Raw genomic sequence first — 25,985 nt, forward strand, 5'->3', positions numbered from 1 at the left:
CGCACGATGATAATACTGAAACTGTCTATCAGCGTCGAATAGATGGTTCTTCATCTTCAAAGGCCCCGATGGTTGGGGAGAGTTCTAGGTCTGGCCGGCAGGAAGAAATTGATGTCGGACCAGGAACTAATGCACTATGGCTTCCTGAGGATGCTACTACCAGTCCTCTTACTGTAGAAATAGATGGATTATAGCGTCAGGACGCCTTAGACTTGGGATATCCGAGGGTAGCGCGGAATTTATACCACATGCCGTCCGCGTACCGACTGAATGTGCCCTCAGAAGGGTCTATCATAACTGAGTGCCCTCCCGGCCACGTGGCTGTTTATACCCATCACCTTGAGTTCGGCCTCCGCTTTCCACTGGACTCTTTTCTGGTAAAAATTCTGAATGCAGTCAATGTTTTCTTGGCGCAATTAACTCCATTGGCGGTCCGCAACCTGATTGCGTATATTTGGGTCGTACACTTCCTGGATTTCCCTCACACTATAAACCTGTTCCGCCATCTTCATTGACTGAAGAGGAGCGTCTCTTCTCGGTTAGCTGGGTGGTGGTCGTTGATGACGGCCGATAAGAAGATGACAGTTCAGCCCAAGATGACAAGCTTAAAGGGTTGGCAGGATGCCTTCTTTTGGCTGCGGGTGCCTGCCGATTACCCTGTGCGCCGTCACTTTACAGAGCCTTCTCCTCATATGGAGCACCTGCCCCTACAGCCGCTAACTGACGAAGAGTTCGCGGCGTATGAATATTTTGACTCAGCAGATTACGACACCATATACGACGATGAGAAGACTTTTAGGTCTAAGGAGCCCCTGCATTGGCTTCCCCATTCGAAGTATAATTTTGCAGATAAGCCCTTATCAGCCTTCTTGTTATCTCCTGCTCATGAGAATGGTAAGTATTGCTATCGGATTGGTCTGTCTGATGACAGTAGTGAGACTTAGCAAAAAAATTTTCTTTTTTATGTATATTTTTGTAACCTTTGCTTGCTTATTTACAGGCTTTGAGAATCTTGACCTCGACGTTCTTGGCATCGACGAGGATTATCGACCCTTAACACATTTGCCTGCTGCTCCTCCAAACGACTACGAGACAATGCACAGCATTACTAACGTTCGTCGGGGGGGGGGAAACCGCCATGGTCCTCAAAACATCCATAGAGGTCTGGTGCATCCACTAGCACTCGCGTCCTAGTGGTTGCCGCTAACCCAAACGCTCCAACGTCTCCTACCATCCCTTTTCGGTCAACTACTTCCCGGAGTGTGACCAGGGGTGGCCCAACTAGGAGGCGGCCACGAGAACAGGTCGCGGCCGATACTGCAGCAAACAAGAGACGGGCTGTGGAGGATCTTGGTGCTTCTACCGCCAATGAGGTAGTCCAGGTTGAGGACCTGGATCTGGATGCTCCAGGGGAGACTGAGAGGCGCGTCGCTGTTGCAAACGATCCGCCGCCTCTTAGCGGCACTTCCTGGTTGTCGGGCTCTGCTTCTTCCATTAGGGAGAAGATAAGGGAGCTGATTACCATGCCTAGCTTTCTTACGAACCTATCTCCTGGTATCTTCTATCGGTATCAGGAGTGGATAGAAAAGAAAGAGGTGTCGCTAACTGATTCTGTAGCGGCCGCGTTTGCCACGATGCCCATAATCCTGGGAAGATCTATCAACCTGACTGGGACGTCAGGGAAGATGAATCTCTCTACTCTGACATTCCGGAGAATGGTGGCATCCTGGCCTACCGGATTCTAAAGGGTATGCAGCTACCCTTGGACAGGCCGTCAGGATCCTTGATCACTTCTGCTGCCCGGTTAGCTCATGATCAGCTTGTGGTATGTTTGATCTATGCTATATTTATTTTGTCTTTTTTTTTAAAATTTGCGTCCTCTTTCTTGTCGCAGGCCAACAATGTTGTCGTCGAGCTGATAGAGCAGTACCTAGAATACCAGAGGTTGGCGGACACCTACAAGACCTCCTTGGAGACTTGCCAGGGTCTGCTTAAGGATGCTAAGGACAAGCTAGCGCTTCTGAAGGATGAGATAGCGACTTTGGGGCAAAGGGCGGCTCTACTGGAGGAGACTAAGAAGAACATTAAGACGCTAACCAAGGCCTTGGAGGCCGCCGATGCTGAGAAGGAGGTAGCTGTGCTGGATGCCGCTACTGCTGAAGCTAGGGGAGCTGCCAAAGCTGTTGCCGATTTCAAAGCTTCTGATGAATATGTGGCAGAGCTCCATAAGAGGTATGATGGCGACTGGGCAGCTGCCATGAGGTGGGTCTGCAAGACCGTTTTAGGTTTTGACTGGAACGTTCTTGAGGATGCTCATGCTGCCGGCTAACATCTCTCGCCCTTTCAGGGGGATTCGAATTTCGCTGATGAGGATGCCATTGCTGATGTGGATCCTCGAGAGCCTATGACGCCAAGACCTCCTCCCTCTTGAAGCTTTTGGCGGCCATATCTCAGCTCTTCCTGCTCCTCCAATAGTTTTTAGTTTTATGCTTTAACTTGTAATACTTTGACATTTGCTAATGTAACCCGCCTTTTGTTGGCGTTTGTGAACAATTACCTCTTTAATTTTGCTAAGTACTTTACTTCAACTAAAAGCCTTTTTTTATATTGGCCGCCACATTCTTTTTTGTAGTTGGCCGCCAAGCCAGTAGCTTTTATTTTATGGAAAGTACTCTTGCTATGTCTTTGTTTTCCTGCTTTCTTGCTATGTTAACGTCTGCCCGTTTGTATGGTTAACCGTTAACATGCTTTTAACCTGCTGCGATCTTTTTCTGTTCGCCAGGTCTATTGTGATTTTTATTACCTTTAGCATGTCATATCGCGTTTGTTCTTGTGCTAGGTCTGTCATATGACCATTAATGCACTTAGCCTGTTATATGGCTCGCGTTTTATCTGCTAGGTCTGTCATATGACCGTTAATGCACTTAGCCTGTCATATGGCTTTCATTTATGTGCTAAGTCTGTCATATGACCGTTAATGCACTTAGCCTGTCATATGGCTTACATTTATGTACTAGGTCTGTCATATGACCGTTAATGCACTTAAACAACCATACGAGAATAAAGATAAGAGATTTCAGAGAACGTTGGCAAAAGTTATTTTATTCATGTAACTTAAACAAAGGCTCTCGGCCCATTACATTCTTCTAAACGTAATACTTTTTCAAAACATCAGCATTCCAGCATTTTTTGAGTTCTCTTCCGTCCATTCCCTTAAGGATAAAGGACCCAGGATTGATCTTCCGAGCAATGACATACGACCCTTCCCAGTTAGCGGACAATTTTCCTTCAGCATGCGCTTTCCCGGTAGCGGCCGTTCGTCGCAGGACTAGCTCGCCCTCTGCTAACGGTCTTTCCATGACTCTCTTGTTATAAGCTTTACTGATCCTGTCTTTGTACATTGCTGCTCTCAGTTCTGCCCTTAGTCTTAGCTCGGGCAAGAAGTCGAAATTTTCCCTCAATGCTTGATCGTTTTTCTCTAGGATCTGATGTTTAATCTGGTAAGTGGGTAGCCTTACCTCCACTGGTAATACTGCTTCTGCGCCAAAGGTCAGCCTAAAAGGGCTTTCCCCTGTCGCCTCTTTTTCAGTTGTTCTATTTGCCCATAGGACGGCAGGTACCATCTCGGCCCACTTCCCTTTGAACTCATCCAACTTCTTCTTGAAAGCATTCAGAATCTGTTTGTTAGCGGCTTCTGCTTGACCGTTACTCTGCGGATGGCATACTGCCGAGTAGGCAAATTTGACCTGGAAACCAGTGAGAAAAGCTTGGATGGGCCGACAGTCAAATTGAACTCCGTGATCGAACACGATTGCGGCTGGGATACCAAATCTAGTCATCATATTCTGCCAAATAAACTTCTTTATCTGGTTTGCCTTTTTCTTTGCTGTCGGCTCCGCTTCAATCCACTTTGTAAAATAGTCAATTCCCATGATGAGAAAGCGCCTGCCTCCCGTAGGGGTAGTGAATGGCCCCAAGATATCCATCCCCCACTGAGCGAACGGTATAGGGCATAAGGTTGGCTGCAAGTCGTTCGCGGGTCTGTTTATCATAGGAGCAAATTTCTGTCATTTATCACACTTCTTCACGTAGTTTTGTGCATCCGCTAGCATGCTAGGCCAATAGAACCGGCTCTTAACGCCTTCAGAGCTAGTGCCTTTCCTCCAATGTGGTTTCCGCAAATTCCTTCGTGAATTTCCTCTATTATTTTCACGGCCTCAGCAGCTGTTGCACATTTTAATAACGGCAAGCTAAATGACTTTTTGTACAGCTCGTTCTGGTATATTATGTGCCAATTTGCCTGTTTTCGCAGCTTTTTAGCAGACATAAGATCGGCCGGGAGCACTCCCGTCAGCTTGTACTCCACTAGTTCTGTGAACCATTCCCCTTATTGATCTATGTTGTTTATCATGACTACTTTCTGAGCGATGCTTTTTTCTTTAAGGACGTCACTAACCACCATCCCTTCAATAGTGACAGAATCTGAGCTAGCGAGCTTTGATAGTGCATGTGCTTTTATATTCTCGGCTCTAGGGATTGCTTCTACCCCAAACTGCTCAAGTTGAGCTACTACCTCTTTGGACTTCTCCACATACTTTATCATATTGGCCTCTCGGGACTCAAATTCCCCCTCTAAGTTGGCCGCTAACCAACTGTGAATCTGTTTTCAGAAGAACGCTCTTAGCTCCCGCCGTAATACACATTCTCAATCCGGCAATAGCTGCCTCATATTCTAACTCATTGTTTGAGGCTGGGAATGCACCTTGATCGCGTATTCAAAAACATTTCCTTCTGGGCATGTTATCACGATTCCGGCCCCTGCTCCGCTCGCGGCTGAAGACCCATCAACCTCCAGCAGCCATGATTCTTTTTCCTCCATCTCGTCCTCTTCATATGCTTCTGTTATGAAATCTGCCAATGCCTGGGCCTTTATGGCCGTTTGTGGCCTATATTGGATATCATACTCCGACAACTCAACGGCCCATTTCAGCAAATGCCCAGAGGTGTCCGTTCTTTGCAGCGCTTTCTCAAACGGTTGATTCGTTAATACTTGTATTGGATGGCAGTCAAAATAGGGTCTAAGCTTTCTGGCCGCTATGACGACTGCCAACGCTATTTTCTCAATCAGCTGGTAGCGGCTTTCTGGGCCGTTAAGGATGTGGCTGACAAAGTATATGGGATGCTGCTGCTTCTCTTTTTCTACTAGCAATACTGCCGCTACAGTTTTAAGCGAGGTCGAGATATATAACTGCAGTGTATCTCCATTCTCAAGCCTTGATATTATTGGCAGTTTTGTTTGATGTTCTTTTATGGCCAAGAAGGCTTTACTCTGCTCCTCTCCCCATTCAAACTTCTTGTTTCCTCTTAGCAGCGTGAAAAATGGGAGAGCCTTATCAGCTGATTTTGAGATGAACTTGTCAAGGCGGCCATTCTTCCAGTCAATCTCTGGATGTCCTTGACCCCTCTTGACTCCAGGAGGTTCATGATTGCTTGAACCTTGTCTGGGTTCTCATCAATGCCTCTTTTGCTGACCATAAACCCTAAGAACTTTTCTGCTCTTACGCCAATGACACATTTCTTTGGATTTAACTTCATTTTGTATTTTCTCAACGTGCTGAATGTTTCTTCCTAATCCGCCAAGTGTTCATGGTCAGTATTACTTTTCACAATCGAATCATCCACATATACTTCTATGTTGCGTCCTTTCTGGTCCTCGAAGACCTTATCGACCAACTTCTAATAGGTCGCGCCAAGTGTTCATGAATGTCGTTTTCTTCCGGTCTTCTTTCAGCAAACTGATCTGATGATAACCCGAGAACGCGTCCATAAAGCTCAGCAAGGCATGCCCGCTAGTGGAGTCTACTAGCTGGTCTATCCTTGGCAAAGGGTAGCAATCCTTTGGGCATACTCGATTCAGATTTGTAAAGTCCACACACATGCGCCATTGGCCGTTAGCTTTTTTAACCATTACTACGTTCGCTAGCCATTCTGGATAGTCGCATGGTTCAATGAAGCTGACAACTATCAATTTTTCCACCTCCTCTTTGATTGCCTTGTTCTTCTCAATCGAAAAAGCCCTTTTCTTCTGCTTTACTGGACGGACTGTCATGTTGAAGTTTAGACGATGAACCATCACGGCCGGGTCTATTCCTGGCATCTCATCCGCCGAGAATGCGAATACGTTAGCATTTTCTCGAAGGAGAGTCACCGGGTTGGTCCTGACCTCTGGATCCATGTCCATCCCGACAGCGACCGCTCTAGCAGGATCATCTTCTAGCATTTATTGCCTGGTTTCAACATCCGGCTTTGGTCTTGGCTCATCCTCTGGCCGGGAATCTAGGTCTTCCAGTGGGATTGCTTTACCCTTTTGGACTGTTTTAATTTCATCTGCTTCATTATTATCCTTCTCTTGAGCTTGGGCTTTTCTCTGGGCTATTCTTTGTCTTCTTGATGGCGGGTCGAGACTTTCTATGGGGAATATCCTGGCAAGTTGCTTTAGCACCGTTAGGTAGCATGATCTTGCCATCTCTTGGTCACCCTTCAGCCTCGATGTAAATTCGCCATTAGATACGTTCATCATTGTCAGATGGTAGGTTGAGACGATGCCTTGGACATCATGAATAAAGGGACCCCCTATGATAGCGTTGTACGCTCCCGGGACATCCACCACCTGAAATTCAGCCATGATGTCTCTAGCCGCGTCATTTTCTCCAATGCGTACCGGGAGCGATATTAATCCTTCTGGTACCACTGACGCTCCTGTGAATCCAATAACCGGGTATCTGAGTCCGATCAGGAGTTTCTCGACTGTTGATAAGTACAAGATGTTTGCAGAACTGCCTCCGTCCACCAAGATTATGTGGACCAGGCAGTTTGAGATCTTCAGAGTTACCACTAGAGGGTCGTCATGAGGATAAACGACATGCTTGGCGTCCTCCAGAGCAAATAACATCGCTGGCATTGCTGGCGTCTTTTTCCATGGCACTTTCATTGAAGTTAACATGATGCATGAACTCTTTCAAGCTTGCTTTTGCCCCATTTATACTTCCTCCATGGATGGGACCACCGCTAATTACGTGGATCTCGCTGATCCGAGACTGGACATTACGGTTCCCTGGCTTTATCAGATCTCATTCTCTAGTCTGAGCTTTGATTTGGCTGAAGTAGCCTCTTCTTATCAAATCCTCCAAATTGTCTTTTAGATGCCGATAATCTTCAGTCAGATGGTCGTGATCCCCATGAAAATCACACCACTTACTCTTATCACGGTTCTTATGGAACATCTGCTTTCGACGCTGCCATTTGTCACTATCTTTGTTCATTAGAAAAATATGACTCCTTGAGGTGGTGAGTTGAGTGTACGCATCAAATCTCTCCTTGCGTTCACCCCCTTCTCGGTTGCTTTTCTCGCGGTCCCTACGATCGCGGTCATACCTCTCATTTTCTCTTTCTCGGTCATTCCCTATTTTGACCATATTCGATTCTTCTCTTCTTTGATCTCGGCTACGGTCACTCTCGCAGCCCTTTTCTTTTTTCTGCTTATCATCCTTCTTATCAGATTTACGGTTGCCTACTGCTTTGTCGAACTCTTCTCCTCTGATGTAGTCATTCGCCTTGCCAAGGACTGGACCCAAAGATGTATAAGATTTTCAGCCTAGGTAGTTCGAAATGGTGACCCCTCCTTAAGCCCCGTCATCAGAGCTAACACAGCCACATCCTGCTGCAGCCGGGGAATCGAGACCGTTTCGACACTAAAGCGGCCAATATGATCCCTCAAGCTCTCATTTGCACCTTGCTTGACAGAAAGTAATTCTCCAGTAGTACGCTCACGGCGCCTATTGCTTACAAAGTGAGTACTGAATGTGGATGACAGCTGAGAGAAGCTAGAGATGCTACCTGGGTTGAGACTCTTAAACCACGTCTGAGCTATCCCGGTTAGAGTGGAAGGAAAAACCTTACACCAAATGGCGTCCACCTGCGTGTAGAGGAACATATGGCCTTCATAAGCCGCCACATGCTCGTCTGGATCAAACGTGCCGTCATACTTGGAGGAGGCATCTTGATTCTCGTCATGGGATGGTTCAATATTTCGGGAGTGAAGGGAGAGAGTTTAGGCTTGATTAGAAGGTGACCCCCTGCCGAGTAGTTACTAGCGCCGGTGGCACTGTACTCACGGCGGGAGTAACCCTGAATCTCCTCTTCAGAATGGTATAACTCCTCTGTCTCCTAAATCGCTTCCTCATAGTCAGATCGGTCTATCCTCTTTTCCATCTCAGGTCCTTCTTTACCCAAGGATTGCATCGTTTGGAGCGGGGTGCCGTCATCGTTCCTACCAGCCGTAGCCAGTGGTCGCTTACGGGTTCCGCCAAACTGTTGATTGGGGGGAGTGCTCTGTTGGGGATTACCAGTTAACATCTGTATAAAGGACGCTACAGTTTGTAACTGTTCAGGAGAGAATTGACTCAGCTGAGCCAAGTTAAAAGGTACGTTATTGTTCGGAGTTTGCTCTTCAGGCGTCCGATAATTGAATTGCGGGTTTTTTAATCGCCCCAGTGTTAACTGGCTGCGATGATGTCTGACCGACGTCCATTTCCTGAGTACCGTGACCGGTATTGTTTGCGTCACCCATGACTGTTTCCCTGAAAGGATAGGAAGTCCCCTCCTTCTAGCGCCAAATTGTTTCGGTGTTGAAACGGTTGACGTCCTCAGTAGAGTCCGCCAAAGGTGTGGAGTGACAACCTGGCTGAGTGACGTCCTGGCTGTGTGACTACACAATACGCAAACGTGAGCTACCCTCGGGGTGGTTGTGAGGAAACCCCCTCCGACGCTCAAGTCAGTAATGGCCCCACTGGGATTTAGAAAGAGAGATAAGCTATTTTTAGTGTGAGAGAATGTACCTGCAGAATAGTACTATTGGGGTATTTATAGAAGTACTATTCCTCTGACAGGGCGTATAATCCTTCGACACGTGTAGGGCTATGATGCACTTGACAGGTGGGAAGATTCCCCTACTTTTGTCTTGTTAGGCGTCCGCCAACGTTGCCGACCATCGGGGATGAACTGACTTTGGTGGAGCTGTAGATGACTTTAACGTGCTCGCGTCCTCTATCGTACTCGCGGACCCTTCATGTGTGGCCGCTAATACACTTGGGTTATACCCATACAATCACAATGTCAAAATTGTGTCTGGACAACGAATTATTTTTACAGGGCCACATAACCTAGTTCATTTCAGTTAACCTAGTTCTTTGGGGGGGGGGGTTTGAAGGATTAGAAAAATAAAAAGAAAAGTCCCGAAAGATTGGGCTATTGTCAAAACCTGTAGAAGCTACGCTGAATTTAGACCCACATAACCTGCAAGAACTGCCAAGAAGGACGCGATCCAGTATGCGCATGTGACAACAAATGGTTCTTGCATTCCCCGCATTTCAAGGTTATGATGCAACGGAGGCTACTTGGAAAAAGTTATGTGACTTGCGTCCTTTCTCGTGTAAGTTATCAGTGATCCTGAAGAATAGCATATGAGAAAAAAGATCAGTTAAAGATGCTACACAAAGCTCCTTATATTGATTGGAAATCAAGCACCTCTGGGGTTGCCGAAAACAAGCAAGCCACCAACAATACATAATGTTGACGTCTCGCACTTGTATATTTAATAAGTTTCTGAAGGATTTATGTCCTCGACTTAAATGCAATTACTAATGTATAATGGATCATATTATAGAGATAATAAGTTCGTTATATTGGGTCGTCTATACGTCTTGCTAGAGAAAGCTATAGAACTTCGGATTAGTAAGTAAATAAACCCGAAGCCCAATGTAACGGATTCCACAAGGTCACACATTAAACTTGGATCAACAAAAGAAACCTAGAGCCCAAGAGGACCCTAGGGTGGCCGGCCAAGAGAGGGGAAAAGGAGAGAATTCTGACCTAAATACTTTTATATATTTGGGTTAGGCAGAAAAGAAAATCATCAGTTTATTCTCTTATTATTTTCTCTTTCCTATTCTCTCTCTTCAAAAGTCACGTTATACTCCCAGAAACCAAAGAAGAAGTTTTCTTCCTTTCCAACTAGCATTGGTGGAGTGTTGTTCCGGGTTGGTGGACTAAGTAGAGGAATCACATATGAGATTCTCAATTCGGCTTATAAAAGCTTTGTGGAATTCAAGCTACAAAGGTTATTTCTAAACTTGTATGTGATCCTTAATTGTATATGCATGTGATCCTGATTTAAGTGCTTATGAATTAGGTTCATGAAATTCCGCTTTATAGTACTTATAGATTCCTACAGTGGTATCAGTTTTAGCCTCTTGCATATAGAATTTTGGTCATAAAGTTTTGTTTATGTATGATTAATTTTAATTTGATTAAGGAGAGGAATTAAATTATGGATTGAATAATTAACTGAAATTAATTAAAAGGAGTTTTAATAACTTGCTTTCTCAATCTATAAGAGTCGAAAGTTTCACCCTATAAACCCTATTTTTAGATATTTAAAATCTGATTTTAAATATCTAAATTTCAAAAAATAAATTCATGATGTTAATCTAATTTTCATGTTTAAATCGTTTATGAATGAAAATAAATTCATATAAAAGGTGTTTTGTATGAATTACTGATTAATTATATGAATAATCTAAAAATTAATTAAAATAGAGATTTTAAATTTAATTTTCTGTATTAAGCATAAAGAGTTATGTTTAATTTAATCAAGATCACCTAATTAAATTTACAAGAAGTTGTAATTTTAATATCCCTCAAGAAAAAAAAAATTGAAAGGGAGAAGAGGAGCCGCCACCGTGGTCGGTGTTCGGTCTCCGGTGGTCGGTTTTCTGCCGGCGACAAGCCGGTGTGGGGGGAAGAAGTCGAAAATGCCGGCAAGCAGTCAAAGTCGACGAGTGAGGCTGAGATGGCAGCCACACGCTCGACGCGGGGCTGCGATTTCGGTGGGACATGGGCTGGCACCGGTGGTTCTTCTGCCATTGTCAGCTCATTGGAAAAATGACCAGCGTCGGGTCGCGAATCAAAAGGCCGGCAAGTATGCCGGCGAGGTGGCCTCCAAAGGTCGCCTGGTTTTGGTTAGCTCCGGTCGCGTGCTGTTCGTTGGTTTTTCGAATTTTAAAATTTAAAAAAAAAAATTTAAAAGAAACGTGCTTAAAATCTAGGCAGCAACAAGGTTTTATTTTATCTTTTGGAAGTTCTATTTTAAAAAACAGAATTTTGAGAAAGATAAGTAAATTTCAATTATGTTGACTTGGTCATAGATTTCAATCCATAATCTGATTTTTTAATCTAATTAAAATTAATTAGGCTAGTTTTAAGGGATAGAATCTTTAGGTGATTAGTTATTACTTAAAAGTTTATCCTCTTGCTTTAATTAAGAATATTTGATATTTTAATTGATTGGCAAGTATAATATTTGATATTATTATATGGCTTTTATATTATGATATATTTGCTATGTATGACTAGTATGGCCCAAATTAAGATAGAAAATACGATCTGCGTATCGTGATGTATTCTTGTAATTTTAAATACGATATGCGTATCATTAAATATTTTTGGAATTTTATTTAATTTAGTTATTATTTAAATTATTTTGATACTTATGTAATCCAAAGATGTGACCATCAAGAGAAGGCCCATGGAAAAGGTGCATGGAGATCCATGAAGAGTCCAAGCGGGAGCCATTGATGATTAGTTCTTAGGATTAGGGGCCATACTAGATCATTTTATTTTCACATTTTATTATTCTTTAAAATGCTTATAAGTTTAGTGTATGTTGGTTGTTGATGCGTTAGAGTTCACTAATTCATAACAACATAATAAAGTTAGGCCCCGTAAATATTAAGGTTTGCTTTTCCAAACATAAAGTACTTATAAAATCCTTAATTAATAGTAATAGGTCATGCCTCCGCAGGTGTTATCATTAATTTTGGGATATAAGATAAAATTGCGAATTTTACAACTTAGTTTGGTTGTCCTTAACAAAATTATCAAAAGAATTCCATTGAATAAAATTCTCTCTCTAAAATTCTCTCTAAAAGAAACGAGAGTTTATCTCACTAAAAGTGAGGCCCACTTGTCACCTGCGTTTTTCTTTCCTTCACTGAGTGGTTTTCTCGCCAATTCACACATGGCATGTTCTGGTCTTCACACCACAACTGTTCCAGCCAGCTGTCCAGGTGCATGATAACCGACTGTCGCCAGCTTCAATCGGTAAAATCATCTTCCACCGGTAAATTCATCCTTACCACCCTTTGTTCTTCTGTTTTAAATACTCCCTCCCACTGTAATTCTTGCGGGAATAAAAAACAACCAAGAATCCTTCGCCTAGTTCCTTTCACCTTTCACTGTTAGTTTTTCTACTTTCAGTTTACATATTCTGCCACTGTTTATTACTGGGGAACAAAAAATAAAAAAACCTTCGCTTAGTTCCAACACCTTTCACTGTAAGAAATTTCTATGTTCCTAAATTACACTTTCCACAACCTATATATTTGCGAGTAATGAGTTTCTCAGAACCTCAAACTAGTAATAGTGAAGGACCACCTGTTCGTTCTATCCATAAGCGCATGGGTATCCTTGTTAGCCACCCGCCATCGACTCTTCCTCCTCTTCCTAATATCGAGTGGAGTCATTCCGTAGTTGGTTGTTTTTTTTATCTTGTGCCTCCAAATACGAGCTTGGTTACTAATGTGGTCAATACTCAGTGGATTACTCGTGGCTCCATTCGAGTTCTTCGCACTGGGATTTATTTTATCTTTGAGTGTCAAGACCCGCGTGATAGTGCGGCTCTTCTCCGCCAACACACTACTGTCATAGATGGTAAGATTATTACCTTTCGCGCTAGTTCAACCAATCAAGTTCCTTCCACTATAAACTTTAGCTTGGCTACGCTATGGGTACGTATCCATAATTTACCTTGGCGTTTCTTGGAAAATGCATGGATTGCTCGTATATTATCTCACGTCGGGTTGGTTGATTTAGTGAAAGAAACTGGGTCGGGTCTCCCACGGGAGGTGCTGTATAATATGAGCACTATAAGAGGGGGGGTGAATTATAGTGAGAGAATAAGCACTACTTTTTGCGGAATTAAAAGTAAACTTGGGAACAAACAATGGGAACACGAGAGATTTTACGAGGAAAAACTTCCTAGGCCTAGTAGGAAGAAACAACCTCGACCACAAGGGATTTTAAACAATTTCCACTATAATAGGCCAAAACAACTCTGATTACAACCTATTACTTTTCTCTCGATTCTCAACTTAAGTCACTCAACTCAAGTTCCCAACGACAGTTCCCAACAACTGACGTTTTCTCTCAAACTTCACTCGAAGTTCCTTTCTCTTTCTCTTTCTCTTTCTCTTGCTTCACTCAAAGCTTTCTCACACTTACAAGAGTTCACTCAAACCCTTTTTCCAAAAATACACTTTGAAAACAATGGAAGAGTAATAAAACTCGATTAATGTAAGTATGAATTCTCTTAAGGAAAGGCACTGACACTTTAGATAACTTAAGACAAATTAACTAAGTCAGACACAATTTTACTCAAATGAATTAGGCGCCTATTTATAGACATTTAAGACAAGACATGATTTCCACTAACTTAGACCATTATCACATGTTCTCCATGATTTCTAATTAATTTAATTAAATTAAATTATCTTAAGTCATGTGCATCACCCACTAACCCATTACTTCACTTCATAGAAGCAGTAACAAATAACGTGGTTTTGCAAGCTTGGAGAATAATTAATCTTATTTAATTTAATTAAATTCTTGGAGGATAATTAACTTAGGCCACTAAATCCACTAACTCCATAAACTTGAAGCAGTAATCACTTAGGCGTGTAAGCTAGAATTTAGGAAATAAATAAAAAAAATCCTTTAGCTATTTTTAGGAAAAAATCTTTTTCAAAATCTTTTACAAAAACCGGAAAACAGATTTTTATTTCGAAAAATCCGAAACTCTTAAAAACCGGAAATAATATATTTTTCGAAAACTAAATCTTTTAAATAAAATATAAAAGATAAAATATATATTTAAAAAGATAAGATTTGAAAATCAGATATTTTAAAATCAGAAAATCTATTTAAAATCTTTTCCTAACAAACTTAAACTAACTTCCTAAAATTATGGATCTTAGTCAAATTATCCCTAAAAACTCTAACAACTATATTGGGCACAAAATCTTAGGCGCACAATATTAGTACTTAGAAGTTCCTAAATTAGTTTTAAAGTCTTGTTCCCTAATTATTAAGTCTTGTTCCTAAGCCTTGTTCCTATAGTGCCAGGTCTGTTCCTTTCATGGGAACAGAACCAAGTTCCTTTGAGAATTCACCACGAACTTAATAAAGCTATTACTCAACCTTAACAAGAAGATTAATAAATACCCTAATGTATTCTAATCTTCATTCCATGCTTGATTCTTCATTTCTCGAACATCTTTACTTCGATCTTGATTAATTCTCCGCTTTAATCTTCAATCAAGTATTCTCTTAGCTCGAGCATGAATTACCTTGCAAAAACATAAATAAAATATACTATGTCTTTTGTGGTTAGGTCATCTTCAAAACTCAAGGGTCAACAATTTCCCCCTTTTTGAAGATGGCAACAAAAGGCATATACTAAAATAATATATATAAGTCATATAAAAATAATTTTAACAAAGTATGTAACCAAGTTAAATTAATTATTATAGACTCGTTATTTTATTTTGTAAAGTCGAAATATGAGAACATAATTCATGAAAAAAAATTTACTCTGATTTGCCTTATCTTTCCCCCTTTGGCATCTTCAAAAACATAGTCCACGATTTCAAAAGATGAAATTATTCACTAAACACATCACACACCAAACTTGTAAGAAATAAGTTGGTTAGTATAAGCAAATAAAGCATTCAACTCTCAAAAACCGCAATCCAAGAATATTAGCCATTCATTTAGACGCACACATGCAAAAAGATCAAACTTAGAATTAAGCAAACCAAGAAGTTCCATTGTAGCATGATTAAAGGAGAAGAATAGAAAAGACAAATATTAAACAAAGTTCATGTTCCCACACAAAATAAAACAACAAATGAGAAAAGTTTATGTTTAGGAGAGGGAGGTTGTTCTACTTCTTCCACCACATCATGAAGCTTTGCCATCACTTCTTGATGATTTTCGGCCATTGTATCATTTCCCTTGAGCACAATTCTTCCAACTTCAACAATCTTGAGTTCATAGCTTGAATGAGGAAGAAAGTTCACCAAGCCGAGCCATTATTCTTGTTGTCCATCCAAGGCTTTGTCAACTTTGCTCATAACCCCTTTTACCAACCCATTTAAATCCTTAGCTTCCGTAGCAAACTCCATCATTGCTTCCGAATGACCCATAACCAAGGAAAACAAAGAATCCAACCTTCTAGCATGAGCTAGAGTATATGTAGAACCAATGGTAGGATTTTGAGAAGTCGAGGGAGCTTGAGAACTTGGGTTTCGGTTTGTTCCTTAGGTTTGGGAACAGCAGGTTGTTCCTCTAGAATGGGAACACCAACTGTTTCCTTAGCTTTAGGAACAGAACAGGAGGGTTTTGAGGTAGAGGGAGGGATAGAATCATCTTGTGGTGCTAGGGTAGAGGGTGAGGCAGATTTTTGTGGAGATGGAGGAAAAGGAGGATTGGTTTCCATGGGAACAGGAGTCGGTTCCCTAGAAGGAGGTAGGTTAGATTCATAATCTTCCCTATCAATCACCTTTACTTCATCTTCCTCACAACTTTCTTCGGCATCAAGAATAGGAAAATTAAGCACTTTCATATTTTGAACCCTTTGACTAGCTCTAGTGCTCTTCATAACCGGTTTCACCACCTCATCAACCACCTTCTTCCCTTTCTTTTAGTTTCTTCTTTTTCTTTTTCAATTTTCTTTTCTTTTGATTTTCTTTTCTTTTCTTTTTCGATTTTCTTCTCTTCAACTTCTTTTCTTCTTCTTCTTCTTCCACTTCATCATCCAATCATCATCATCCTCATCATCATCAAGATTAGCACGGCCCTTAATAACTTCTCCATTCACAACACAAACATTTAAGTTATTCAAGGCACGCACATTCAACATATTTCCCGTGGACACACTTATGGACTGAGTTCCCGAAATTTTCACTTTAAACTTAAGTAGAATTTCGGTTACTAAGGCTCCATAGCCAACAACAAATCCATTTTCAATGCAATGACTCAAATGTTGAATCATTAACGAAGGAAAGTTTATGTGTTTGTGAGAAGCAAGACAATGAATGTAAATTAAATCCAACATGCTAACTTGAGCACGTTTGGAAAGCGAGGCAATAAAGCTTTCTTGAGGATGTGAAAAAAATTTTGTGATAAGGGGAAAGAAGATTATGATCAAGAAATGTTTTTCCTTTTGACCTCCATACTTAACAATCAATTGATCAAAGGAAATGTCCGAAAATGGATAGACCACGTTGTTTCTTGAAATAACATCTGTTCCTCTCACGGGAACACCAAGCAGTTTACCCAAACTTTTAGCATTAAAATCAATTTGAGTTCCTTTCACCAAGTGGAACAATTTCCTTCTTCATCCATGGAAAAGTTTTCACAAAATTCTCCATCATTTTGGAATCAAACTATTTCCATAACATTTCACAAAAAGATTTTCCCAACCTTGAAACTTAATCATATTAAGTAATTGACGAAAGTTTACTCTTTTGCACCAAGAAATAAAAAGTCCATGCACATACCTAGATGCCGTGGAATTTTTTCGAACAACACGAGTTGTTCCTCTCTCGGGAACATCTGATTCCCCCTCACTTGTTGCATGAGCTTCTTCAACCTCCATTTCAACCGATTCTTCTTGTTTCTTCCTTTTCCTTAGAATTCTTGATGAAGAATTTGGAGAAATATCCATGGGTGTTGGTGATTCAATTTTAGAGGATGAAGGAGAGGGTTTTTCGGCTTTGTGGGAGGAGAGAGAGTGATGAGTGTTTTTGGTAGTCAATTTTGTGGAGTAATTTTCGGTTTTATGAGAAGGAAGAAAAAAATTTGTTTTGATTTAAGGAAAGAAAAATTAAAACCGTGTATTTACACGTGTTTAAACAAGATCAAAAAAATATCTTCAACTAACTTGAGAGATATAAGGAAAAAATCAGATTTTTTAGGAAATAAAGTCTGAACACAATATTTTTGGTTTTTCGAATTTTGAAAAGAAAAAAATCTAACTCTAATACGCTGGGAATTGGGAACAGCGTTTGGGAACAGGAATGGAACAATGAAATTTTGCTACTTTGGAACTCCATTAATTCTTTTAATCCTTTGTTATCACTTAAGGCATAGAATTGTCCTATGAACAATAAGGGGAATATTATTGGACATTGGTGAGCAGTTTTCAGACATTTTTACTTATACATATGAAATAATCATATAAGAATTGTGATGTATTTAAGCAAATAAAAACATCAAAAATGCACATCAAGACATAATGCCAAAGAATTAACACAAAGGGGAATAATGTAGCAATCATTTCAATTTATTAAGCCAAGTTCAAGTCTCAATTTCTCAAACCTATCTCTATTTAAGGGTTTTGTCAAGATATCTGCAATTTGACGTTCAGTCTCACAGAATTCCATTTTAATAAGACCCTTTTTTAACATTATCTTTCAGAAAGTGATGCCTAATATGGATGTGTTTGACTCTTGAATGGTGTACGGGATCTTTAGAAATACTAATAGCACTAGTATTATCACAATAGATGGGAACACATTCAAAGTAGATTCCATAGTCACGTAGTTGTTGTTTTATCCATAGCATTTGGGAACAACATGCTGCTGCTGCAACATATTCAGCCTCTGCTGTAGATAAAGCAACTGTGTTTTGCTTCTTGGTGCTCCAAGAAACTAAACTATGACTAAGGAACTGAACCATACCTGATGTACTCTTTCTATTGACCAGATCTCCTGCATAGTCAGCATCCGCAAATCCTTTCAATTCAAAGGTATCACTCCTCGAATAGAATAGGCTTAAATCATCTGTTCCCTTGAGGTATCTTAGGATTCTCTTCACAGCTGTGAGATGAGATTCCTTTGGATTGGCTTGAAACCTTGCACATAATCCTACACTGAAAGCAATATCAGGACGACTTGCAGTTAGATATAGTAATGAGCCAATCATACCTCAATACTTGGTTTGATCCACATTGTTCCTATAGAATCTTCATCCAATCTGTTGAGATTCCCATAGGTGTATGATTAACTTTGGATGCTTCCAAACCATACTTTTTCAATAGTTCCTTTATGTACTTTTGTTGATGATGTAGATTCCTTCTTCTGTTTGCTTGATTTGCAACCCCAAGAAGAAGTTGAGCTCACCCATCATACTCATTTCAAATTCTTTACTCATGAGATTAGCAAAGTCCTTGCACAAAGATTCATTAGTAGCACCAAATATAATATCATCAACATATATTTGAACAACTAATAAATGTTTTCCTTTTGATTTTAAAAACAAGGTTCGATCCAATTTTCCTCTTTTAAACTCATTTTCAAGAAGGAACTTAGAAAGTCTTTCATACCATGCTCTTGGAGCTTGCTTTAACCCATAAAGAGCTTTGTCAAGCTTAAAGACATGATTAGGAAATTCTTTATTTTCAAAACCTGGAGGTTGTTCTACAAATACCTCCTCATTAAGATAACCATTTAGAAAAGCACATTTTACATCCATTTGATACAATTTGAAACCCATGAAGGCAGCAAAAGCTATGAAGATTCTAATTGCTTCCAATCTTGCAACTGGAGCAAAAGTTTCTTCATAATCAATGCCTTCCTGTTGATTGTATCCTTTCACAACTAACCTGGCCTTGTTTCTTATGATAGTTCCGAACTCATCTAATTTGTTTCGAAACACCCACTTAAACCAATAACCTTGTTATGTTTAGGCTTAGGTTCAAGGTGCCAAACTTTGTTTCTTTCAAATTGATGAAGTTCATCCTGCATTGCTACGATCCAATCAGCATCAGTGAGAGCTTCTTCATGATTCCTAGGTTCCAACATAGAAAGAAAAGCATGAAAAGCACAAAAGTTTTTCAATTGAGATCTCGTTTGAGTTCCCTTATTTATGTCACTGATTATTAGTTCCACAGGATGGGAACGATGAGTTTTCCAAGGTTTTGGTTGGAAATCCTGGATGGAAACTTGGTTTCCTTGATCATTCATTTCCTGTACTTGGGAACCAGGTTCAACAATAGTGGATTCATTCACTAGTGCATCATCACTTAGTTCCTCTTCTTCCTCATTGGGAACAGGAACAGGATGTTGTTCCCTTGGCTTTGTTCCCATGACTTCGTCTTCCAAAGTCTCATCAATAAGACTTAGGTCTTTTGTCAATCCTATTTCGAAGTCATCTTCAACCTGTGTGCTTGCATCAAATTTATCTGTTTCATCAAAAATAACATGCACACTTTCTTCTACACACATAGACCTTTTATTATACACTCTATAAGCCTTGCTACTAGAAGAATATCCTAAGAATATGCTTCTTCACTTCTAGCATCAAATTTTCCAATATTTTGTTTCCCATTATTATGAACAAAACATTTACATCCAAATGTTCTGAAATATGTAATATTGGGCTTTTTACCAAAATACAACTCATAGGGCGTTTTATTTAATAAAGGTCTTACCATGGCTCGATTTATAATATGACAAGCAGTATTCACAGCTTCTGCCCAAAAGTTTTTAGGAAGTCCACTAGCTATCAACATAGTCCTAGCCATCTCTTCTAGTGTTCTATTCTTCCTTTCAACACACCATTTTGTTGAGGTGTTCTAGGGGCTGAGAAATTGTGATCTAATCCATTGTCTCTGCTAAAGTCATCGAACTTATAATTTTCAAACTCTTTACCATGGTCGGATCTAAGGTGAAGTAATTTATGACCACTCAAATTTTGTACTTTCTTTGCAAAGACAAGGAACTCATCATAAGTCTCGTCCTTGCTAGAAAGAAAATAACCCAAGTAAATCTAGAGAAGTCATCTACAATTACTAGCACATATTTCTTTCCACTTCTACTTTGTATCCTCATAGGTCCACATAAATCCATATGTATTAACTCTAAAGGTCTTGTGGTACTCACCACATTTTTGGACTTGAAAGAGGACCTAACATGCTTGCCTTTTGCGCATGCATCACACACATGATCTAAATGAAACTTAGTAGAGGGTAAACCTAAAACTAGTTCTTTAGAACGCAGTTTGTCAAGCAAGGAAAAGCTAGCATGACCTAGACGCTTGTGCCATAAAATGAATCATCATCAATAACACTAAGGCATGTGAATTTGTTTTTGGGAACAAGGTTGAGATCCACAACATATGTGTTCCCTTTCCTTGTTCCTTCCAAAATGATATCCTTTGTGCTATTGTTGACTATCAAACATTTTTCACTATTAAACTTCACACAGTTCCCTCTATCACAGAATTGGGATATACTTAACAAGTTATGCTTTAATCCATCAACTAGAAACACATTTTCTATGGAATGTGACGATGACTTACCAACTTTGCCCATGGCAACTATGTTACCTTTCTTGTTGTCACCAAAAGTCACACTTCCACCATTGTAGGCTGAGAGTGAGAGAAATCTTGATTTATCTCCAGTCATATGCTTAGAACAACCACTGTCTAGGTACCATGTGTTGTTCCCCCTCACTCCAACCTGCAAGAAAACTAATTGTTAGAGTTAGGAACCCAATCTTTCTTGGGTTCCTTTCCTTCAGGAACAATAGATTTCTTTTTCCAAATTACTTTACTTGTTTCCAAGTTCTCATTGATCGCCAAGTCTTTTAGGACAAGAGTTCCTAAAATGACCTGTGTGCCCACAAAACATACAAACTTTATCACTTGGTAAATCAACTCTCTTTTTAGGTTTTTCAAATTCTTTTTGTGATTAAAACCAAGACCTTCAGTTCGTTTTGTTTGAGGTTCTTAATCCAGTTTGGAATAGGTAGCATTTTCTTTTCATTTCTCATTTGGTCAGTTCCCCTTCAAGTTCCTTATTTTCAATTTCCAAAAATGAAACATGATTTTTCAATTCGTTTATTTCAGATTTGAAACTTTGCAAGGGAACTGACTTAATGTCAAATGAACTTACTTCAGGAACAAACTCTTTTAGTTGTGACACTCAAGGCTCAACAAGTAGTTCTCATTTTTAAGATTTTCGAAATCCTCTTTTAATTTAAGATTTTTGTCAAACAATTCGAAAAATCTTTTCTCAATATCAATCGAACACTCTTTAAGCCAAGAGGTATGTTCCTTTGCTACACTTAAAGCATTTTGACATTGTTTTAGTTTAATGGTTTCATCTTTGCAATCATTTACAGCGTCAACAATAAACTCAAATAATTTTTCTTTACTTAAAGAATTAAGACGAGTTTTGATGGTGTCTAGACTTGCCTCAAGAGATTCAATCTCTTCATCAGATTCGGAATTGTCAAGAGCCATAAGACAGAAGTTTGCAGTCTCCTCATTTGGTTGAGGATCATCTTCTTCCTCAGAGTCAGAGTCTCCCCATGCAGCAACCATAGCTTTCTTCATGTCAGATCGAGTATAGGAGTTTTTGTATTCTTTGTTCCTATCTCTGCTCTGTTCCCTTCCTTTGCCTTTTTCTTGTTCCCATTGGGGACAATCCTTGATGAAGTGCTCAGAACTGCCACACTTATGACAAACAAGTTTGTTAGAATATTTCTTATTCTTACCTTTGTGTCACCTTCTCTTCATGTTCCTAAACATTCTTTTGAATTTTCGACCATGAGAGCAGATTCTTCTTCATCTGTTTCTGAGCCTTCACTTTCATCAGCTTTTAAGGCAATCGACTTTTGCTTGGACATATCTCCATTCTCATTGTCCAATTGCAACTCATGAGTCATGAGGGAACCAGCAAGTTGTTCCAAATTGAACTTAGTAAAGTCCTTAGTTTCCTGTAAGGCAGTTACCTTAGCCATCCAACGATCCCTAGGAAGGCTCCTTAGGACCTTTCGTACCTGTTCCTCAGATGTAATCACTTTACCAAGAGATGTTAGCTCATTAATTATATTAGTAAAGCGTGTAAACATGTCTTGGATAGACTCTTTTGATTTCATTTGAAAAAGTTCATATTGGTTCATCAAAAGATCTATTTTTGATCTCTTAACTTCACTCGTACCTTCATGAGTGACTTCAAGAAGATCCCAAATTTGTTTTGCGGTTTTACATCCCATGACACGATTGTGTTCATGAGGACCAAGACCACAATGAAGCAATTTTATAGCAAGAGCATTAATTTCCATCTTTTCGAAATCAGCTTTATCAAAATCAGATATAGATTTAGGAATTACCTCATTCTTGTCATTAGTGGTAGTGACTTCAAAATCACCTACCTCTATGACTCTCCATACCTGGTAATTGTCGGCTTTGATAAAGATCTCCATTCTGTTCTTCCAGTAAGTGTAAAACTTACCATTGAACATTGGTGGCCTCTGCGTAGAGTACCCTTCTTCCAGTTTCTCTCTAGTATTCATATTTTTCAAGATCTTGAACTCAACAGGGTTTCCTGAATATTAGAGTTCCCGCTCTGATACCAATTGTTGTATAATATGAGCACTATAAGAGGGGGGTGAATTATAGTGAGAGAATAAGCACTACTTTTTGCGGAATTAAAAGTAAACTTGGGAACAAACAATGGGAACACGAGAGATTTTACGAGGAAAAACTTCCTAGGCCTAGTAGGAAGAAACAACCTCGACCACAAGGGATTTTAAACAACTTTCCACTATAATAGGCCAAAACAACTCTGATTACAACCTATTACTTTTCTCTCGATTCTCAACTTAAGTCACTCAACTCAAGTTCCCAACGACAGTTCCCAACAACTGACGTTTTCTCTCAAACTTCACTCGAAGTTCCTTTCTCTTTCTCTTTCTCTTTCTCTTGCTTCACTCAAAGCTTTCTCACACTTACAAGAGTTCACTCAAACCCTTTTTCTCAAAATACACTTTGTAAAACAATGGAAGAGTAATAAAAACTCGATTAATGTAAGTATGAATTCTCTTAAGGAAAGGCACTGACACTTTAGATAACTTAAGACAAATTAACTAAGTCAGACACAATTTTTCTCAATGAATTAGGCGCCTATTTATAGAATTTAAGACAAGACATGATTTCCACTAACTTAGACCATTATCACATGTTCTCCATGATTTCTAATTAATTAATTAAATTAAATTATTATTTAAGTCATGTCTCATCCACTAACCATTACTTCACTTCATAGAAGCAGTAACAAATAACGTGGTTTTGCAAGCTTGGAGAATAATTAATCTTATTTAATTTAATTAAATTCTTGGAGGATAATTAACTTAGGCCACTAAATCCACTAACTCCATAAACTTGAAGCAGTAAATCACTTAGGCGTGTAAGCTAGAATTTAGGAAATAAATAAAAATCCTTTAGCTAATTTTTAGGAAAAAATCTTTTTCAAATTCTTTTTACAAAAACCGGAAAACAGATTTTTTATTTCGAAAAATCCGAAACATTTAAAAACCGGAAATAATATATTTTCGAAAACTAAATCTTTTAAATAAAATATAAAAGATAAAATATATATTTTAAAAAGATAAGATTTGAAAATCAGATATTTTAAAATCAGAAAATCTATTTAAAATCTTTTCCTAACAAACTTAAACTAACTTCCTAAAATTATGGATCTTAGTCAAATTATCCCTAAAAACTCTAACAACTATATTGGGCACACAATACCTTAGGCGCACAATATTAGTACTTAGAAGTTCCTAAATTAGTTTTAAAGTCTTGTTCCCTAATTATTAAGTCTTGTTCCTAAGCCTTGTTCCTATAGTGCCAGGTCTGTTCCTTTCATGGGAACAGAACCAAGTTCCTTTGAGAATTCACCACGAACTTAATAAAGCTATTACTCAACCTTAACAAGAAGATTAATAAATACCCTAATGTATTCTAATCTTCATTCCATGCTTGATTCTTCATTTCTCGAACATCTTTACTTCGATCTTGATTAATTCTCCGCTTTAATCTTCAATCAAGTATTCTCTTAGCTCGAGCATGAATTACCTTGCAATAACATAAATAAAATATACTATGTCTTTTGTGGTTAGGTCATCTTCAAAACTCAAGGGTCAACAATTTCCCCCTTTTTGAAGATGGCAACAAAAGGCATATACTAAAAATAATATATATAAGTCATATAAAAATAATTTTAACAAAGTATGTAACCAAGTTAAATTAACTATTATAGACTCGTTATTTTATTTTGTAAAGTCGAAATATGAGAACATAATTCATGACAAAAAAAATTTACTCTGATTTGCCTTATCTTTCCCCCTTTGGCATCTTCAAAAACATAGTCCACGATTTCAAAAGATGAATATATTCACTAAACACATCACGCACCAAACTTGTAAGAAATAAGTTGGTTAGTATAAGCAAATAAAGCATTCAACTCTCAAAAACCGCAATCCAAGAATATTAGCCATTCATTTAGACGCACACATGCAAAAAGATCAATCTTAGAATTAAGCAAACCAAGAAGTTCCATTGTAGCATGATTTAAATGGATAAGGATAGAAAAGACAAACATTAAACAAGGTTTATGTTCCCACACAAAATAAAACATCACACTGGACGATGTCCAATGTCTGCATATGATGCACACCATCTTATTCATCGTCGCTTCCTGGAGTTCGAACATGATGGTATGAACATCATGTTTGGTTCTATGGGTGTTCCTCTTTATACGAATATTATTCGTGGGTTACCAGATCGGTTTATTTATCAAAATGTTCGTGTGGATTTAACTCGTGTGGTTCCTGGCCATGATCCCTATATATTTGATGAACGCCATGTTGATGTTCATATGGTGGACTCAAGCTCGGACGAGGAACCAGTGGAGGTAGCAAGCTCTGAACCTTCGCTTGAACCACCAAATTTGCCATCACAAGCAAATAATCCTTCACTTCATGAATCTGACTTTCATACGAATCCCCCTATGTCTTATTCCCGGGGATCACCTGCAAGTGTCACTCAGACTCTTTCTCCTGCTACCAGCGGCCACGAAGTGCTACCTCCACCTGGCCGACGCTTTGCTACCGATGTTATTGATTCTGGCCACATCCGGGATTTTGTATCCCCAAGACCTCAACATGTGCCACCTGTATCTGCAGCAACTTATCCTCTATCATTAGTGTCACCTACAGCCGAAGCACAAGTACATCGAAGCAGACCTTTTTATCGTCATCTGAGGATTACTACGCGACCTCCGAAATCATTTCGCGTGGCCCTCGAACATGAGGAGTGTTATGTGCCTCCAAATGATGCTACGTCGGGGTTTGTTCATCAGTCTCCTGGTTGGGATTCTCTTAGCAATGTGGGGACTCTTGAGGCACTAGTCGAACAAGCAAGATCGAGTTGTCCTCCGCATCCTGATGAACCTGGCCCTAGTACTTGGTTTTTCGCAGGTCATAAGCGCAGGGCCGAGGGTTTGCTGCATAGCCAATCTGCCAATGACGTCGCTGGCTTGCCTTTAGAGGTGAGTTATAGCTCTAAAGCTGGAAAGCGACAACGTTTGGAACAATGGGAAGCTAAAGGAGGATTTAATTTAGGCTTCCTACATGGCGACGTTCGTACTAAAGCTATTACTGATGTGTCTATGGCTCGAAATTCGGAAGTGGAACCTGGGGTAGAGATTATGTCTCCTTTGGCAAAGAAACGTCATGCAGCTACTTCACCACCTATGCCGGCTAAGAAATGGATTTTCAAACGTCAGCGTGGTAATGATGTTGGCTCCACTGCAGCTGACATGGACAGACATTTTTCCTTGTTTTTTAAGTGATTGCAGAATGCTCAACTCGGTGTAGTACTGACCCAGACCAGTCACCTCTAGTTCCATGAATATCCTTTCGTTTAAATTGTCGGGGTTGAATACCAGTGACGCCCGA

The 25,985-nt window shown here is 39.6% G+C and overlaps 2 protein-coding genes across 2 annotated transcripts; both read right to left on the minus strand.

Moving 5' to 3' along the window:
- Positions 1-3,146: 3,146 nt before the first annotated feature.
- Positions 3,147-6,280, minus strand: LOC104883537 (uncharacterized). The gene is made up of 4 exons (XM_010668078.1): positions 5,937-6,280; positions 4,763-5,501; positions 4,457-4,660; positions 3,147-4,022 (listed from the first exon to the last, which is right to left on the minus strand). The coding sequence occupies exons 1-4, from the start codon at positions 6,278-6,280 to the stop codon at positions 3,147-3,149; spliced, it is 2,163 nt and encodes a 720-aa protein (XP_010666380.1).
- Positions 6,281-7,130: 850 nt separating this feature from the next.
- LOC104883538 (uncharacterized) lies at positions 7,131-8,629 on the minus strand. Its single transcript, XM_057391483.1, has 2 exons — positions 8,602-8,629; positions 7,131-7,624 (listed from the first exon to the last, which is right to left on the minus strand). Exons 1-2 carry the CDS (start codon positions 8,627-8,629, stop codon positions 7,131-7,133), a joined length of 522 nt encoding a protein of 173 aa, XP_057247466.1.
- Positions 8,630-25,985: the final 17,356 nt, after the last annotated feature.

This window comes from Beta vulgaris, chromosome 8 (assembly GCF_026745355.1).
Source record: "Beta vulgaris subsp. vulgaris cultivar EL10 chromosome 8, EL10.2, whole genome shotgun sequence".
In the NCBI taxonomy this organism is placed as follows: domain Eukaryota; kingdom Viridiplantae; phylum Streptophyta; class Magnoliopsida; order Caryophyllales; family Amaranthaceae; genus Beta; species Beta vulgaris.

Excerpts from the sequence above, each read along its gene's own strand:
- LOC104883537 (XM_010668078.1), bottom strand. The coding sequence starts at position 6,280 with ATGCTAGAAGATGATCCTGCTAGAGCGGTCGCTGTCGGGATGGACATG. Across the intron at positions 5,502-5,936 it reads GCTAACGGCCAATGGCGCAT|ACAAGGTTCAAGCAATCATG; the intron begins GTGTGTGGACTT and ends ATGAGAACCCAG. Across the intron at positions 4,661-4,762 it reads TTTTTGAATACGCGATCAAG|ATTCACAGTTGGTTAGCGGC; the intron begins GTGCATTCCCAG and ends TTCTGAAAACAG.
- LOC104883538 (XM_057391483.1), bottom strand. The coding sequence starts at position 8,629 with ATGGGTGACGCAAACAATACCGGTCACG. Across the intron at positions 7,625-8,601 it reads CGCAAACAATACCGGTCACG|TCCTTGGCAAGGCGAATGAC; the intron begins GTACTCAGGAAA and ends CTTTGGGTCCAG.